Consider the following 19,525-nt stretch of genomic DNA (forward strand, 5'->3'; position numbering starts at 1 on the left):
GATGAAGTGATGTACACGTGTGTGTTTAAAGGCCCCCAGATGTAAGACGAGAACAGAGCATATGTGAATGTATTTTAGATCTCGCTGTAGATCATAGTGAAGTGAAATGGACTGGAAAAGGCATTAAGATGGTATTTAGGTGATAAAAAAAAATACAAATGATACACATTTTTTTTTAGAAAGGCATTAATGTCTATCTGTTGTTTCCATCGAAATACCGAAATCTGAAATTCTTGCACAACACAGTTTATTAGCTACAACAGTTTAAAAATTAAAACCATCATTTCCAGCTTAGATTTATAATCCTTGATCGTAAAACAAGGAATGTGGAGATAGTGGTTCAACTGAGATGGCCTCGAGAAAATGTAACTGTAAATAACAGTGTTTGATGATGATCATAAAGATAAAATCAAGCAAGCGAGAGAAAGGCTATATATCTTTCCTTCACAATAAATGCCAAACTAATGCCACTTTGTCTTCGAAATAAAGTCGTTTTTTTTACTGTAGCGTGCTGTATAACATGAACAAAGAATAAATGTGTCACATTTGCCAGTTACTAAAACTGCCTTTTAGGTTTTGCTGTGGTGCTGATTAACACTCCAACAGCTTGCCTCTAAAGTGTAATTCAGCCTTACATGGGATTTGTTCCACAAGTTCAAGAGAATAATCTGCCACCGGCTGAGACAATGCAAGGCAGATTAGTTAAATCACGGAGTGGCCAGAATGATTTTCTCTATTCTTTCAACTCCGTTTCTCCACTTCTTCCCCCTCAAAGCAGCAATAGCTTTTTCCAGTTTATGTTGATGCTAGTTTGGTTTTGGGAGCCATATTTTTTAATTTTTGCCGCATGGAGACACAGCAGTTTGGACAGATGTCATGGTGATGTTGTGTACAGAAACACTGCTGTATCCCTCAGGTGTGTCTCAGTGATCTCGTGGGAGGGAATTGTCCTCATTTCTCTCCTCCCTAAAGGTATCTTTCCAACACTGCATGTACTTAAATATTTTATGTCTAAAAAAAGAGGGACCAAATGCATTTTCAAAACAGTGCAGCTCTGGGCAGATAGAGAGAGAAAGGGAGACAAAATGACTGTGATTTTTTTTTTTGTAGAATATTTTTAATTGCAGATCCGTTCTGGGAGATGCAGCTTTTTTCTATTGTTTGAGGTGTAAAATATGGAGGAAACAAACACATGAACAAAGCTAGCCAAACGGCAAAAAAAAAGAAGCACAGAGACTATACACGAGGGACTCATGGGATAATCACATTAAAGCGGGGCAGACAATCGAAAGACAAGACAACAGGACAGGACGCGAAACTCAACAAGGTGCACACAAGGAAAACCTCCAAAATTAAACAGGAACCACGAAACGGAAAAAACCAGACAGACAGAATCAAGGTACGACAAACAGAAACAACTACAAAAAACATCCAAAGACAACGGTACAAACAAAGAGGGTCTGGATAAATCCAGGCGTCGTGACATGGCTGCTCTCCAAAAAAAGACAATAAAGGCAGATACAGACTGAGCTTCACCTGAGGAGTGTTAATCCTGTGTGTCATGTGACCTGATCTGCTTGCACTTCAGACAGCAACACATTCTCACCATAGGGCAGTGTGATTGTCCTTGCCATTGGCGAGTCTTTTAAGAGGTGCAAGAGGTTAAGTGAGCCTATATAATGCAGAATAAAAAAAAATGGAGGACTTCATCGTGCCATTTCCACCGGGCTTGATGGTATAATAGCTTTCCTTCACCACGGGAGCTTTAGTGCACAGCAGACTGCCTGAGAGAGGACGTCACCATGACAACAGTTTCAAAAGCACATGAGGAAATGATAACCTGTAACGGAAGAAAAAGGCAATTCCAATTTGTTTTGGTATACACACCATTCATTGACTTTCGCAATAAGAGAAACCATTTTCTTTGCCATGTTGACATATTGACCATGGGTCAAGCTCAAGGTGCTCTCCTCAGCTGTGAATACAGAGCAACAGGTGCTAAACATAGGGGGTGATCTATTGTTTTTTCCTTTGACTTACTCCTTCTTGGCTGGCGTCAGTGAGCTGTGAGCCGTAAATGCCATAAATAAAAGATTAATGGTGCAGGAGAGGGCTTTTGCTTTCACCGTCCATGAAGAATCACTCCAGATGTTTATTCCTTCTTGTCTCTTTGTGTGACATGTTCATATCAAAGCTGTCTTTGCTGAATAATATTCATGCTTGTATTGGAACTTGTGGTATTTAGGTGTCTGGTCAGTGTCTATGAATATTCATATTTTAAACAAGATAAATTGTCTTTACTGAGGAGTTGTTGAATCCAAAAGTATTAGTTGAATTAGTGGGGTGTTGTTGAGATTCTTCCCAGTGGATTTCACTGTTTCATTGATGGCTTTGTCTAACAAAAGCCTTTCCAGAGGACTTTTTTGTCAGAAATAATTAAAATTCTGTTGCCAGACGTTTAGTATTTTTGTGTCTTAAACCAAAGCTAAACTGTTGTGACTGTAATTCACTCCCTCATTGCACTACAGCTGCTCTTTAGTTGCAGCTACTAGCTCGACCCAATTTATGCTCCACTCTGAACTCCTCAGAGTTCATAGCCTGGTTTCAAGAATGCAGCTCTCTGATAGGAGGATTATGAATGCCTTCGCATTAGCCGTACATGAAAAAAAAAAAAAAAAAGTGGGCACTTGCTTTGCTTTTGCATGCTTTGAGTGTGTAATGCACAGTATACACAAATGTGGCGTGGGATTTACCCCAGGAACAGGAAATGCTATGTGCTCACTAAGTGTCTGTGTATGTTTCTCGTTCCAGCTAAGCTTCCAGCACAAGGTGGGAGTGCTTTACTGTAAGGCGGGACAGAGCACAGAAGAGGAGATGTACAACAACGAGAGCCCCGGACCGGCACTCGAAGAGTTCTTGGATCTGCTCGGCCAGAGGGTGCGGCTCAAAGGCTTCACCAAGTACAGAGCTCAGCTGGATAACAAGAGTGAGATAAAACACATTTCACACACAATCTGAACATTTAAGTAGTGCAAGCCCACACACTTTTAATCCTGCTGAGCACAGATGCTTTGCTTAGTTCCATGTTGCCTTTTGGCAGCTGTAATATTTCTTTAAAACCTTCACATCTTAATCTTGATTTGTTTGATTCCAATATCTTTTTTTTTTTTTCTAAAACAACAGCCTTTTATAATAAGTCCTCAGACCATGAATGTTCTGTCCTGTGTTACAGCTGACTCCACAGGCACTCACTCTCTCTACACCACCTATAAGGACTACGAGCTGATGTTCCATGTGTCCACTCTGCTCCCCTACACACCCAACAACAGACAACAGGTCAGTTAATTCAGTTTGTATTCCAGCAGACCATCATGTTTGCTTTTCTATGTGGGAAGGCAGTGTCTAATAGTGGTAATAAGTCCCTGAGCAGCTTCTTTTTATGATATCTCCAATGCCGGCTTCTGCCAATCTTCCCCAGAGGCTCATTTTGCCACGGTAATGACCTATCAGTAGAGAGCACAAGCATTGCTATGGTAACCGTACCCCATAGTAGAATTTTAATCAATGTCTCCCCAGGGGCTGGACTTGATGTGGTATTAGATCGGCCACTGTCTGTCTGCACTAACAAGTGGAATTAAGTGGATGTAGGGGTGGACTGGCGAGAGATGGCCTGATAAGGATGTCATTACTGAGGTTCCATCGTGATCTCTGCACTGTTTAAATGGAACGACTATTTGAGTTTATAATAAGACTTGGAGGTGCATTGGACTCTCAGGAGTTGTTGGGTTTCTTTGGCATTTCTTTTCACCTTCCATTGTACTCGCATGAAGTGGGATAGTTTAATTTAATCCCTTGTGCTAATCCTCCAATAGGCCCAAGCACAGCAAGCCCCACTCATCTCTCCACCCTTCCCACTTCACCTCTTTACCCTCTAATCCTCCCCTCATTGACAATTTTATTATAGCCAGAGAACGAGGTCAACTATCTGTTCAGCCCAACTGAACAAGCAAGGCTATATTGGATTTGGGAGAATACGTCTCCCTTGCCCAATGTCCTAAATTGAGCCAGGTGAATACTTCTTATACCCAAAACCATCATGTCCTGATTTTGGAAAGACCATTTCTTGTGCAACATGGGCCTATAACGCTGTGAGAGTTTCTCAGAAACTACTGTTACTAATGGACTACATAGACCTTTGTTAAAGAAATTTGACATCATTCTGCCTATGATTTTATTTCCCCCCTTTGCAATAATATAATAAAATCCTGCACCTTTTGACCTATACAACTTTGTGAAATGTCTGTCCTCATGTGTTTGACTTTTTCTCTCTCCTTTTTTTTACAGTTATTAAGGAAGAGGCACATTGGCAATGATATTGTCACCATAGTATTTCAGGAACCTGGGGCCCTTCCTTTCACTCCAAAAAACATCCGCTCTCATTTCCAACATGTGTTTGTCATCGTCAAAGTCCACAACCCCTGCACTGATAATGTCTGCTACAGGTAAATCAAACAAGCATGCATTTTGCCTGCAAGGCTCTCTCTCAAATCTCAGTTTTATCTCAGACTGACAAAAATCCACAAGGAGAGGAAGAGAGGCCAGAAATGCAACATTTGAATTTAGTGGCATTGTGTCAAACCACAAGTGTAAGTGTGTTTCACTCTAGGAAATTTCTCACACTGATATCCTGAAGACTAGTTAGAGTAATGTGTTTTTATCTTTTGATGTGCTTTGCATAAATGCCAATTTGCTCTATGTGAACTTATAAGAGCACTTAATTTGAAAGAATAATAATAATAGCCTGCTGAGTGCTTTCTGTGGTTTCTGTCATGACTTTATAGTAATGAGCAGGAGCCTGAAGGTGCTTTTGATCTATTCAGTGATGATACAGTTATTATCTTCAGAAACACCTTGAAATTATGACTTACGACTCTCTCCTCGATGGTTCTGAAGTCACGATGCCTCTTATTAATAACAGCATTTGAAGATGATTAGTCTCTGCTTTCTCTCTGTCTTTTCACCAGAAAAAATTCATACTGTAATTTCAACGCTTCTCATTATTCACACAGTACTAAATGCCTTCATCTTCTCTGTTTTTCTCTTCAATGTCACCAGTATATTTGATTTGTTGATTCCATCATTGTCTTCCAGTGTTGCTGTGTCCAGATCTAAAGATGTGCCTCCATTCGGGCCCCCCATTCCCAAATCTGTAACTTTTCCAAAGTCAGCCGTTTTCAGGGACTTCCTGCTTGCCAAGGTCATCAATGGAGAAAACGCTGCACACAAGTCAGAGAAGTTCCGAGCCATGGCAACTCGCACACGCCAGGAATACCTAAAGGACCTTGCGGAGAACTTTGTCAGCGCTACAGCTATAGACTCTGCTGTCAAATTCAGCTTCATCAACCTCGGAGCTAAGAAGAAGGAAAAAGTGAAACCAAGGAAGGATGCACATCTGTTCAGTGTGGGGGCCATCACCTGGAGTGTGTGTGCGCGGGACTTTGGCCAGTCAATGGATGTGGACTGCTTGCTGGGCATATCCAATGAATTCATTGTCCTCATTGAGGAGGAATCGAGAAACGTGGTGTTCAACTGTTCGTGTCGCGATGTCATTGGATGGACCTCAGGGATTATGAGCATTAAGATCTTCTATGAGCGTGGGGAGTGTATCATGCTGTCTGCCCATGATAACTGCGGAGAAGACATCAGGGAGATGGTGCAAAGACTTGAGGTAAGAGCCTTGAAGTCTTAATTATAATAATCACTTTCATTTCAGATGACTTGCTCTCTGCTGGTTTAAAGACTAGCATACTTTATGCCAGTGCATTTGTATCAAATCGTATTGAACAAAGCGATTTCAAAGAACAAAAGACAGATCATCACTTTAAAAAAAAAAATCTGCATCCCTCTCACAGAGGGAGTAATTTACTCTCTGTTTGCACTTTGTGTGGTTAATTGTGGGTTTCATCTTAGTTTGACATGCAGTTTATGTTTGGTGCACTGAGCATATTACAGTAATAACAATTAAGTCGTCAAACCAGTAGCATGTCGAAAACAGTTTTAACAAATTGGCCATAATGCACCCCACTTTGGCACTAGTACACAAACCTAAATAAAAAAGATCTAACTTTGGCTTCAAGATGACAATAACATAAACTCAAACTGTGATGACACCCTGGCCTGCATTTGTGCTGCAGGAACGCAAGTGAGACTGTTGTATCCATCTTTAGTGTAAATGCGGCATTTATTCTCAAGTCGTTTGGCCTAATGGTTCTCACATAGGGCAGGAATCAAAAAAGGGGACCCACACATTGTACACAAATAAATATTTGTTCCCAAAGAATGAAGGAAGGATCATTTTGATCTGACAGATCTGTAACCATATGTCAATATAATATCAATATCATGACATGAGAAAAGATACCATCTTAGATTTTTGATATTGACATATCGTGATATGGAAAATGTGATGACCTTTCCTGTTTTGGAGACTATGGGAGTACTGATATTAAGTTATTTAGTCAAAATATATGGTATTTAGGACCATTTTTATAGGCAACATAAGATAGAGATAAAAACATCTGGTTGTCCTATCCAGATGTTGTTTCACTTGACTGGTTTTCACTTCTTTTTGCAGTATCAATTCAATCAAATTAAAAATACAATATAAAAAAACAGGATGTTGCACCCACCATAAAATATGCATTGCACCAAAAATGCTTTTAAAATGGAGACATGAGATTAAAACCTGAAACACCGGTAATAACAATGAAAAAAGTGCAGCTAGCTTGGTGAGCAAGGTACTTTCCTGATTAAAAGTCATAGCAAAGAAAGATATCAACATAGCGTGATATGGAAAATGTGATGACTTTTCCTGGTTTTGGAGACTGGAAGTACTGATATTAAGTAATTTAGTCAAAAATAAATGCTATTTAGGACCATTTTTTTTAATAGGCAATTCCATTGTTTACTGTTAATATACCTAAGTAAAAATTAGAACACCTATGAAATACATAAGATATTTAAAATTAAAGGTAGCAAATGTATTTTAAGTTTGTAATACAGGTCAGAATATACAGAAATTATTTGTGGATAGTTTGAGAGAATATTGCAGTATTGAAGTCACTGTCCTATTAAAAGCACTTAGAAACAGTTTAGAGAGCCCCCTTTCCACCACTATATCTCACCTAAAACAGATTGGTATGTAACTTCCATCAGGGAGTAATATTCTATCACGAGACCTGCAAAGAGACCGTGGTTGTGTTCCACACCATTACTGCGTGGCCGATGATTGGATGGAAAATGTTTCCCAATGTTTTAAAATGTGCAGTTAGTTACTTTACTTAAGCATAGTTGTGGTCCCTCTGTGGTGAAACAATAAATTCTGCAACTATTTCCTTTGCCATTGTAGCTTTACTAGGTGCCACAGACCTTGTTATTTTATTTTCATCATTAAGTCGGCAGAACCATTACTTGCTTAACCTATATCCATCCTACCAGGTCCCATGTGCCTCAGCTGCACGCCAAGCTTGTACTATTTTAGTTTCTTTCACTGCCTCTTTCCACAACATAAGAGTGTGGCTCACAGAAATAACCCAAAATTAATTTGTGGTCCTCCAGACTCCTCTTTACTTTCCACCCGGTCCTCTCTGGACACGGAGTGTCATTTGAATGTGAAAGTGAATAGTGAAATCGACAATGTCCAGAGAGGATTATAGACCTCCTGCTGTTAGCTTTCTTTGGCTCATCAGTCAGCAGAGGTGCACAGTCGACCGTTAAGGTCACACAATTATAGATGCTGTCCTGCTCTTCATCAGGATAAAGCATTATGAAACATCACAAAATCAAAGCCAGAACTGTCCCCTGCAGCAGGCCGTGCATTTAATGAAATTAAAGATTAGGGATGATGTGATTTTTGGTCTATTCTTGTATTAACTGACTACAGGTACTGGAGGAGGCAGCATAAACAGGACACTAACCCACTTTTAAAGGGGAAGAGAGGAAAGGCGGAAACATTATGTGGGTCTGACACACTAAGAAAAGAGGAGTTGGCCTCAAGACTACTTCATTTTCTTTTTGAGAACTACCCACTTAGTCCAAGTCCCCTCTTCCAAATTCTGTAGGTCTGACCTGGCCATCTGTGCAACTCCATGGCTGTATGATTTAGTGGGTCAGGTGGGCCTATGTATGTTGAAGTTTAGATAAAAAACACCTGGTTGTGCTATCCAGATGTTGACTGGTTTTCACTTCTTTTTGCAGTATCAATTCAGTCAAATCAAAAATACTTTATTGCCCCCACATGGAAAGGGAACCTAATTTACATAATATAAAAACAGAATGTTGCACCCACCATAAAATATGCATTGCACCAAAAATGTTTTTAAAATGGAGACAAAACATGAGATTAAACCTAAAACACCGGTAATAACAGTGCTTGTTTTCCCTTTCTAGTTTGTATCCTTTATTTACTGAACTTATTGTCTTGTTGTTTCCAGGAAATATAATTGAGGTTGAATCCCAAAATTGAGCTGAACATGACCAAATTTACACTCTCATGTCTCATCCACTCATCCCTCCCAGTCCCATTTTGGCAGCCTCATTGACAGTCTCCATATTTTGAACAAACCCTAACCACATAATCAGTGTAACAGCCGATGACATGGAAGTAACAACCAACAATTTCCTGCTGAAAACCTGAACAGGAATTCTTATTCTCCCAAGGATTACATTAGGCAGAGATAATTATCACTTTTTTTTTTTTTAAATGAACAATTTTCAAAATAAATGTGTAAAAATAGGTGAGCACTAAATGTTCTGCATATCCCGAACCATTTCACCTTCAAGAAGCGTTAGCCATTATTTATCTTACACTAAAAGGGCACAAATGTCATTCAATTTCTGCTCCACTCAACATAAGAAAGGACAGAGCTGGATATATTAGCATTTGTGATTAGCCAAAGGACATCACTTCCTCATTCTTTATGCTAATCTCCTCTCACATTTACTGTCCACCTACCCACGGGATTTGTGAAGGATATTCAGAGAAGAAGCTCAGTATTAGTACTGAAAAGTTGATGGCTTTTTGTGCAACAGCGGGATTGTTTTGAGCTGATCATGCATACTTTGTCTCAAAGGTGTTAGTGTTTTTCCTAAATGTCCCAGAGGTTGACTCGAATCATGTTTCATTGCTGGGATTTACAGGCTGCCGGACCTGTGATGTAATGTGAACCAGGGGGAACAGATTGCCCAGTGTAACAGAGGAGCCCAGTGTGAGAGCACGGCTAAAAGCTTTGTGATAAAGTTCTGCTCTCCAGGGGGTTGCTGGGCTGGGTGGCCACACTTGTTTGGGTTTTTGAACAAAAGTCAAAGTCAAGAAAGTTGTGTTACAAATTCCCAATCTCTTTAAATTAGCCAAATAAAATGAGGTAAAGATTCTATATGACACTGACAGCTTCCACATTTATAAGTGTTACAACTCAACTCAACTCAACTTTATTTATAGAGCGCTTTAGGCAGCTAAAGCTGGTACAAAGTGCTTAACAGTACAATAAATAAAACATGGCACATAAAACATAGGAGACAAAATAAAAACAATAAAACTATAAAACAGTAACAATGTTTAAATTATAAAAAACAATAAAACTATAAAACAATAAAAATGTTTAAACAATAAAACACTAAAACAAGAGCAGAGTCTCATGCTGAGTTGAACGCAGAAGAATAAAAATGTGTTTTAAGATGAGTTTTAAAAATGGACAGTGAGGGGCCTGTCTAATATGAAGCGGGAGGGCGTTCCAAAGTTTGGGACCGGCAATGGAGAAAGCTCTTTCCCCTCTGAGCTTCCGTTTAGACCTCGGTACCTCCAGGAGCAGCTGGTCAGCTGACCTGAGGCACCGAGCAGGAGTGTAAGGATGGAGAAGCTCAGAGAGGTAAGGCGGAGCAAGACCATTTAAAGATTTAAAAACAAATAAAAGAATCTTAAAATGGACTCTAAAATGCACAGGCAATTTAATAAACAAATAACACAATAATTAAATTGCAAAGTGACAAATAATCAATCAAACTTTTGCTGTTCCTAAGGGCTGGGTCATATTTACTGTGTTCCTGAGAGACGCTTCCCAGTTCCACATGTGCATACATGCCAGTGGTTCCGTTCATAATTAAAGAAGCGTCCATGCCGGTCTAGTGTTCCACTCATGCATACTCTATACTCCCATTCCATTTTAGCAGCATTTGTATTTTCTTGTATCTTTTGAGCACAGTGCATGTGTGAGTGCTAGCGGACTGCCTCGCATGACCTGAGGCAAGTTTCCATGGTTACCATGCTCTTTGATGTGTCACACTATCAACTGGTTTTGCACGCATTCATTCGCATGAAATAGGCGGATGACAAAATTCACGTCAAACAGACCCTAGTGCACATCTGAGAAACTCAAGACCCGGAAAGCATGACCCGGGCCTAAGGTTATCACGTTCACAAGAATGAAACAGTCCACTCGAAAATACATGTTCCAGTCTTCTAATGTGGTAAATATGCAATATTTGGCTAATAGAATCCACAAATCCTCTGATAACTACTGACCCAAATGGCTCAATCTGCTCTTCCCATATGCAGCAAACATGGTGCCAGGTCACATTAAAAAAAAAAAAAAACACTGTCACAGATTAAGATATTGACGCGCTACTCCTCACTCAGTATCAGTGCCAGTTGCACTACTTGACAACAAATTTGACACCATTTGCTTCTTAGGGGCAGTGTTGAAGTTTGTATGTCACCAGTCATTTGAGTTCATAATTAGGTTCTGTGTGGTGGAAACACTTCGGTCAGCAAGACACCCACACATGTCACCATCCCTGACAAATACATTTTACAAGCCACAAATTTTGCCACTCGTTAATGGATGCCGTGTTAGATCGAGCATTTATGGATTTGGGCCATTCGGAGCAGAACCTGAGCGCATTAATTTTGTAGTTGGACCCAATGAAGGCGTTTAGAAAGACATTATTTAGGTCTACTGGATTTCTGACAAAGGACCTTGTAATTCATGGTCCCTAATACCCAGGCCAGAGTCGTCCTCATATACAGGCCTCTTACTTCCAGATTTTTGCCCTCAACAGCATTTGGGCTTCATTTTTCCAGTTTCCTTTGCCCTTGATGTTGAGTCTGTGCTTTGACTAATTACAGGATGAGATATTTTGTAAATTAATAAAGTTTTAAGGTTGTTTCTTATTGGGAATCCGTGCGTGACGGTCCATCATGGTTGTCTCGAGTCTCTTGTCGCACAGTGGGGTCGGATTTCTGCCAGTGTGAGAATCTGTTGCAGCACTGACAAGCCATAGACTGAGTTAATGTGTCCCTGAAGCCAGCTGCCACTCTGAAGCAAATGGAGGCAGTCACCCACAATTGAACCAAGACTAATCTGATGGGTGATAAAAGCTCATTGGATGCAGTGTGAGGTTTTTTTTTTCTGTGGTTGTCACAAGAAAACTTAAAGGAAGGCAGCTTTGTACCTACAATGTAGTCCAACCTACAGAGTGAGAATATAGCATACAGTTATGTGTTTTACTCTTTTGGTATTTTGGTTGTTATGTGTTTGACTAAAATGTTGCTTCTGGACCATGAGCGATGCCTGAACTTCAGCTGAACCTGAATTGCATTAAAGCAGAGGATTAAACAAGGCGTCCCTTGAGCAAAGTGAGCAAGTTAATTTGCATGCAAGTGTATGATTGGACAAAAAAAACTACTTTTAGTTTTATCCAATAAGAGCAGTGATTGTCCACAAGCATCTCCAGGTCAAGTCTCAAGCCTCCGTGGGTGAGGTCTTTTGGCCACAGCCTATAGAATTATATGGAGGGGAGGTTGAAGATCATCATGAGCTCGTCCAAGTCATTCATTCATTCTTGCTAATAGACATGCATTTATGGACAAGTCCATTCATTTAGGTCCCTATTCCCTATGCAGGCCTCACAGAGCTGTTGTTGTTGATGTCCAAAGAAACATCAAGAGAGAGAGAGTGTGTATTAATGCAGAGCATGTGTGTTATAGTTGTCTCTATCCTGAAACGTTTAAATCTGTGATGGAGTCTTGTAGCAATGGATGAACATGTTTGTTTGGCTTAAAAAGATTCCTTTAAAATGCAAATTGAAACCTTTGAAGGTCATTTTTACTCTGCTTTAGATGCTTTGATCACATTTTTCTTGTGTGCACTCGTGTAGCTTAAGTAGTACAGCGTACGTACATGCATTTATTAGAAAAGATCCAAATGATATACTGTGTAATGCACAAATTAAGGTATTGGATCTCTTAATTTTCTGTCTGTATTCTGTGATTTATTGTCTCCATTTGCTCTTAATTTATTCTTGATGTCTAAATCAGTCATCGTAGATCATGTAAAATGTAATTTACTCTGCTTCCAGATCACCACTAGAGGTTGCGAGACATCAGAGATGGTGTTGCGCCGGAACGGCCTTGGTCAGCTCGGTTTCCATGTCAACTTTGAGGGAATCGTAGCCGACGTGGAGCCCTTTGGCTTCGCCTGGAAGGCAGGACTGAGGCAGGGCAGCCGGCTGGTGGAGATCTGCAAAGTTGCCGTCGCTACCCTCACCCATGAGCAAATGATCGACCTACTGCGCACCTCTGTCACTGTCAAAGTGATCATAATTCAGCCTCATGAAGACGGCACCCCGCGAAGGTAACTTGAATATTTACTCTAGTCACAGAGTTTGGGTGTTTGTGCTGTGTGTGTGTGTGTGTGTGTGTGTTAAAGAGAGAGAAGCAGGTGCTCCTTAAAAATGTATGAAGTCGTATTTTTCTCATTTATTCGTGCAGCTGGGTAAAATTAACTTGACATTTGCTCTCACATTTGAGACTATTAGCATAAAGAAATGCTTACCTACTGTTTTTGCTGCAGCAGGGTTGATGTTCTCACCGACTTCTTTGAAGCGGGGAGACTCTTTTTGTATTGATGTGTTTTGTTGTGAGAGGAAACTCCAGCAGGGATGAAGAGTCACACAGACAAGGACAGTCAGCGCTTCTCACTAATGATAATGAGAGCAGCATTTTGATTAATGGCTGAACTCTAGCTGCTATTGTCTGACAGCTCACATTTGCAGATTGCTTTTTTGCAACCTCACCCAATCTTGTACTCATCAATTACGATGGGAGAGTTGGGCTTTTTAGGGACGCACACCCATGGGGAGATTCCATCATCCCTGTAATAAAAGGGAGAGCAACATATTTCAAACAATCTTTTGTGATGGGAAAAGATGAAGGTCTGTGTAAAAGGTTTGCTCTGAATGCACATCTGCTTGTTTTGTCTGTGAAATCAAAACCACCACACACTTTCTCACTCACATTTTCAACATCTTTGTTTTGCTTGTGCTGTGACTGACAGATTTGTGAAGCAGCAAATTCTGTTCGCAGTTTCCCACAGCAGAGTGTCTTGTACACTGTACAGAGAGAATAGCTTCAATGAATCCCATTTTTCTCTTTGCCGTGTTGCTGGAAATGCTAATGTGTTATTAAATCACAAAAATGTAAACCCTGTAGATGGGCAACAAATGCTGGATCAGTGTAGTGTACAATTATTCTTTTAATCTTGTTAATGTCTTAACAGATAATGTATACTTTTGAAAAACCAGAAATGAGTGGCGAGTGAGAAACATGCAAAATATTCTGAATGATAATTAACATCTTCAACATCTGTGTGTGATTGTGTGTCATAGACGACTGAATAGTAGTCACATGTGTAACTGTGTTTCAACTTTGCGCTCCGGTTTGGCAACAGAGGAGTAACATATTTGCGCTCCCAGATGGCGGGCTAACATGCCTTCTCTGTGAATCCAAACACGGCAGCCTCCCTGGCTGAACCAACTTCTAATCCTCTTACCACGATCTGTGATGATACATGATCATACAATCATAATCACAGTCAGAGAAGGAGAAAGCAGACAAAACAAACATCTACCAAAACAGGTTCTGTGTCGACAAACGTGTCCGGCTCCCTGGGGATGTGGTGACAGTTATAGGATTTGGTAAATTAATCTGTTGGTGTGGTGTACCTAGCTAAAGGTCCCTGTAATGGGGAAGACCTTTAGCTTTATTTGAGTGATACCACCTTTTAAAGTAGTTTTTTACAAAGCACTTTGCCCCTTAGTATTATATCATACTTTATGTCGGTACTGAGTGGCAGCTGGATGAATGGTCTGAGCATGACCCATATATGGCATTTGTTGGTAAATTAATGTTTTGGCATGGTGTCTGTGCCAGTGGAAGGCATCTGGTCTGGTTTGAGTGACACCACTGAAACAACCAACAAAATAAATGTTTTGAAAATTCCTTTTTAACGCAGCACTGCATGTCACGTACATTATATCCTACTGTATGTCTTTAATGGGTGGCAACAACCATAATGGTCTGACCCATATATGGCATTTACTAACAGATGCATGTGGCAGATTAGTAGGCATTAGAGTAGAGGACTATACTGGGCAGTCCTGTTGAGCCCTACTGGGGGATTTCCTCATCTTACTGACACACAATTTCTCATCGTTGCCCCATGAGAACCAAAAGCTCCAAGGATCCTGTGAATTTTGCTACTAAGGCTGCGACAAACCAAGAGGTGAGAGGTCAGGTGAAGAATCTCAAGGACCTTCAACTCTTTTCACTAGTGCCTCTTTGAGTTGCGAAAGTGATGCAGTCAACAATAAGTGCTTCAGTTTCCCCACTGTTATCTCAAAGGAAAGGAATTCTGCAGGGACCCAAAGGCCCCAGTCAGTTCCCTGTGGGTTGCGAGATGGGGGTTAGTCTAACAACAATGGACAAGAGTCTCATGACCTCCAGACAATACTCTCTGGCTCCACACTGCTTCTATGACAAGCAAAAATGTTTTCATAGTCACATGGGGGCCAGACATGTTTCCTCTTTACTCGTAACTGTTTTATTTAGCTGTATACATTTTGGGAGTTTGTCAAATTCATTGCAGACCGATGGGGTCACTCAGCTGCTAAGTTTATGTTGAACGGAATTTTTTTGAGGGCACATTTAGACAAACCTCCTCTCTCACACAGCTCAGTGTCAAACGAGAGGAGATATGGTGCTAATATTATCCGTAGCTAGTGTTGGATGTATTTACACTGGAGGCAGGATGTGGTTTTAGCCCGGTGCAGTACCAGAACTCATTCCATCATCACTCTAAAAAGCTTTTCCACAAACTCCACATGTTAGCCTTGGATCAAACTTCATGGAAAAGTATGAAAAAGATTAGCTTCCAAGAAATTATATGTACAGAACATAGCAGTGATTGTGTTTTTATGTATATGGCCATTGGTTATGTATAAACAAAAAGAGCCATGTATTAATAATGGATAGTACAGGGCACAAAGATAAACAGTATATTTTAGGGGTGTAAGGAGATGCACATTGCTAATAGTATCCCAATATATCATGTCACCTAGTATACTATATTGACATACTTTTATTATAACATATTTAGCATTTTAGGTTTGTTAACACAGAGCTTTTGACACCGTCCTACTGATTAACCTGAATCTAAATAGGTCTATTCTGCACTAGACCCCTGCTGATAATAAATACTGCCTGTGACATTTAGAAGGCCACTTGTGACCTTTGCTTTGAAGTGCCATCAGCCTTGTCATCATGGATTCTCATCTGGACTGAAGTTAAGCTGGATTTCTCACTTGCCTGCTGGCACCCTGTGAAAGAGAGCTAAACCACTAAACCAAAACTCGGAGGACCTGCATCGAAAAAATTGCTTGTCTCAGTCTCCTCACATTGGTCACAGGAGAGTCTCTTTTCTTTACGATCAGTTTGCAAACCTACGCACCTTTAACCACACCTTATGTCATGAAGCCCTCAACACCAGTCTGCAGAGGTCTGGTGGAGGTCACAACCTTTGCATGGACTCTGACTGTGGGAATGGATTAGCACATCCCTCAGTCCATGGCCATGTCATTGCAGTGACAGTTCTCTAACTGAGGTCTAAGGTTCTGTCGTCACACTCCGCTGTTGTAATTCCTTAAGAGACAATGGTCAACAGAGCTGATTGTTCACCTTGAACAGGCCTCTAACTCAGCTGAACGCTTGATTTTATTTCAGCCACGTTATGTCAAGTTGCGGCACTTGTGTTGTCAAATGATTCCATCCAATAATAAGCCAGACATCGCTGTGGTTTTAGATGATTTAATGTCAAGGGCTCTACATACATCTATCCTCCATACCATGGTTGTAACCACCTGGTCATAAGCACTTCTAGGTGGAATCAAGAGGAAGCATACAGTATTATTCCTCACCACTCACCAGCTTCCTCGTCTCCTTGTGGCTGGCTGACTGTGTCTTAACGACGTCTCGTCCACCTTCAGCTCAGGTTTAACTGTTGACCAAACACTAGTTTCCTGCTGTTTCTCCGTGATTTATACACACAGTCTTACTCCCCCTATACATTGCAAACAAGAGGCACATTCCACAGACATTTGTGAAGGGTATTTCCACCTTCAGCTAAGCTTGTGGGACATGAAACATTAGGATCATTTCTTAGTCCTACTGGTGCCAAAAGCACAGCAAGAGACAATGGCTGAGACCTTTCCTGTTGACAAGTTGTTAGCTAGGTTTAGCCTATTCAGAGTAATTATTAGTGGCAACCTGGCATGACCACACACATTCACAGTTAATCAAGATAATGAGTGGGCTAGCAGTCTTGCTCAAAAACAACAACAAGTGAGCGATAGTTGAGGATCTAACGCTGGTGAACATTCTTCTGACATTAATGTGCATATGCATCAGCTTTAACCAAGAAGATATAATCAGAGATGCATGCCACCTACACACGGTAAACTGAGAGATGCGTTGGACATGAAACATGCCAGCTAAAGCTTTTCATCATGGATGAGGCCAATATGCTTTTGACCATGTGACAAAGTAAAGGATGATCTTCTTGTTAGATTTTGAAACACCCACAACTCTGGTGGTGAAGCAGTCTGTGTGTGGACCAGCCACCCATGGCTCAGATTGATGAAAGGGTCTCTCTGAGATTACTTGCCCACAGCCTTTACAGCCAGACAGTGGACCCTCCTCAAGCACCTCTGTGTGTACACGTGGGACCACAGCAAAGTATACGCTGTTTCCACCCCCAGTGGATCCTAGAAAACCGACTGGGTGGCGGGGGCGGATAATCATTAGGGTCATGCTTGAGGTGCTTTTGGAGAGCTAGCAAGCAGAGCAGCTCGGCTGTTTAACCCTGACTAGTACCCTGTAAACCCGTGTCCTTCCAAACGTACACACCAATCCTATGCCCAGCCCCGAAGATTAATGTTGCATGAAATGACATCACGGGCCCTGTCCATCCCAGAGATTTATTTACAGTGTCAGGACGAGGCCGGATGGAGGAGAGGCCTTCTCTATAGAGCTAGCTGACATTTGCAGCTCTATTGGAATGGGCAAAATAGTATCTGTGATGTGTTTGTGAGCCCTCACTGTGTGTGCATGTTCAACTGTCAGTATATCTGTGTGTCTGTCTGTCTCTGTGCAGATGTGTGTGCCTGCACATGGGTATTACACATACCGTAGATGTCTGCGTCTGGCTAAACATTTCAGACAGGATTAGTTTGTTTTGCCGTAGTCATGGTAACAGAAGGAAAGAAACCCCCCTCACATTTTATTGAGGACATCAGGGTCAGTGTGAAGACCAGCGTGGCTATGCAAACAAAAGTTGTTATTGGATTCTGAATAAAATACCCTGAAAACATTATCGTAATGAAATGTAAAAGCGTAATGTTTTTACATTAGCAATAATTATTATAATGCTGTTAATGTAGATTTATGCAGTGACTCATAATGAGCTATTAAATGTCTTTTGTTTTCACGACTCATTACGCCAATAACAAATTGCAATTATAATTGTATCTGTAGATAAATAAACACTGATGCAGTAATTATTGTTGAATATGGTAAATTCCAATTATTATATCAAAACACTGGTATAATTACTTTTGAGATTAAGAGGCGAGTTGAGATTTTAGATGATGTTATCATTATGTTGTTGTTTTTGCCATTTAACTATAAATTCACTGTAACTATGTCATCTGTCATTGCTTACTTTTAACCCTTGTTTCCTCACAGGGGCTGCTCCGAACTCTACCGCATACCGATGGTGGAGTACAAGGTCGACAGTGAGGGCACACCCTGCGAGTACAAGACACCTTTCAGGAGAAACACCACCTGGCATCGGATGCCCACAAGTGCCGGCCCTCCTCTGTCCCGAGGCTCACCAACGCAGGGTCCTGATCGACTACAGTGCCAGCAGATCCTTCAGCAGCACCAGGCAGCAATCCCACGAAGCACCTCCTTTGATAGGAAGTTGCCAGATGGGTCAAGGTAAGCTACATTTTCCTTTCTCCCATTTGTGCCTGATCAGAGTTGTACATTTGACTTAGCCGGTGAATATTAATTCAGTGAAATCCACAGTCATTAACTCCCACTTCTTTCAAAGACAGATTAAAAACTAAGCCTGTAGTCTGGAGAGAGGTTCAGTACACTGTTAGAAATAAAAGTGCTAAGTAGAAACGTATAAGGTTCTTCGGCTTGTCCTCATAGGAGAACCCTTTTTGGCTCCACTTGGAACCCTTTTGGAGGGTTCCACCAAGAACCCTTTTTAAACTCTTTATTCAGGAAAGGGGTTTTAAAGGGTTTTCTCGATCAAAATGATTCTTACTTGAACCAGTAGTGTTACCAAGAACTCTGGTTCCATGTAGAACCTCAGTCCTTGTAGAAGGACCCTTTTGGAACCCTTATTTCTAAGAGTGTAGAACTACAATTGAATTAGTAGAAGTGATATCACATGAAGAGTGAGCAGATGACAGCAAGGTTGCTTTGGAAAATGTATTGCCATACATATTCTGAATACCCACCATGAAAGACAATATGTCCACTGTTTCCTGTTAATAAACACAGGAAATTGCAATATCCGAACTGAAAACTCAATACTCTGACTATAAACAAACAAGCACTTGACAGAGTCATAGATTATTATAATTCTAACTTTCAAACGTGACCACTACTACATATTATTCACTTGGAAGCATTTACCACATTAAAGTTTAAAATAGTAAAAGCATAAGGGAGACACCAACGAGAAATGTCCAGCCTTTTTTCTTCTTTCTTTCAAAGAAGAAAGAAAATGTATTCAGGTATGATCACAGCAAATTTATATATAGCGGTGGGAAAAATGTATCAAAACAAATGAACACATTTATGCTCTTAAGGCATTTCTGACGTCAAGCTTTTTCCACTCAAGCATCTGCTGAAATGCTTTGAAAGGGAAACTGTTGTGAGCAAACACGACGTTCAAAAGATCCAGCGCTTTTGAGATAAACTCTTCATCTTACTCACACTGAAGTAGCCCCCGAATGTAATGCTTTGAGCCCCCCCCCCACATATTTGCATACATACTGTATAAATAGAGTATTTTAGTTCCATGAATACACAGCTTCTCTTTCATCTCCTTTTGGAAGA

General features: G+C 40.7%; 1 protein-coding gene across 1 annotated transcript in view; it reads left to right on the forward strand.

Annotated features, from left to right (window-relative positions):
• Positions 1-19,525, forward strand: part of LOC310934236 (signal-induced proliferation-associated 1-like protein 2) — a gene marked incomplete at both ends in the record, with an annotated part of 50,880 nt that overhangs the window by 8,180 nt on the left and 23,175 nt on the right. Inside the window, 6 exons of the mRNA XM_083897920.1 lie at positions 2,812-2,986; positions 3,233-3,336; positions 4,345-4,502; positions 5,152-5,728; positions 12,415-12,689; positions 18,134-18,388. Of these exons, the coding sequence (XP_083754046.1) occupies positions 2,812-2,986; positions 3,233-3,336; positions 4,345-4,502; positions 5,152-5,728; positions 12,415-12,689; positions 18,134-18,388 (1,544 nt within the window). The remainder of the gene's footprint in view (positions 1-2,811; positions 2,987-3,232; positions 3,337-4,344; positions 4,503-5,151; positions 5,729-12,414; positions 12,690-18,133; positions 18,389-19,525) is intronic.

The sequence above is a fragment of the Microchirus variegatus genome (assembly GCF_963457635.1).
Source record: "Microchirus variegatus genome assembly, chromosome: 11".
NCBI classification, from domain to species: domain Eukaryota; kingdom Metazoa; phylum Chordata; class Actinopteri; order Pleuronectiformes; family Soleidae; genus Microchirus; species Microchirus variegatus.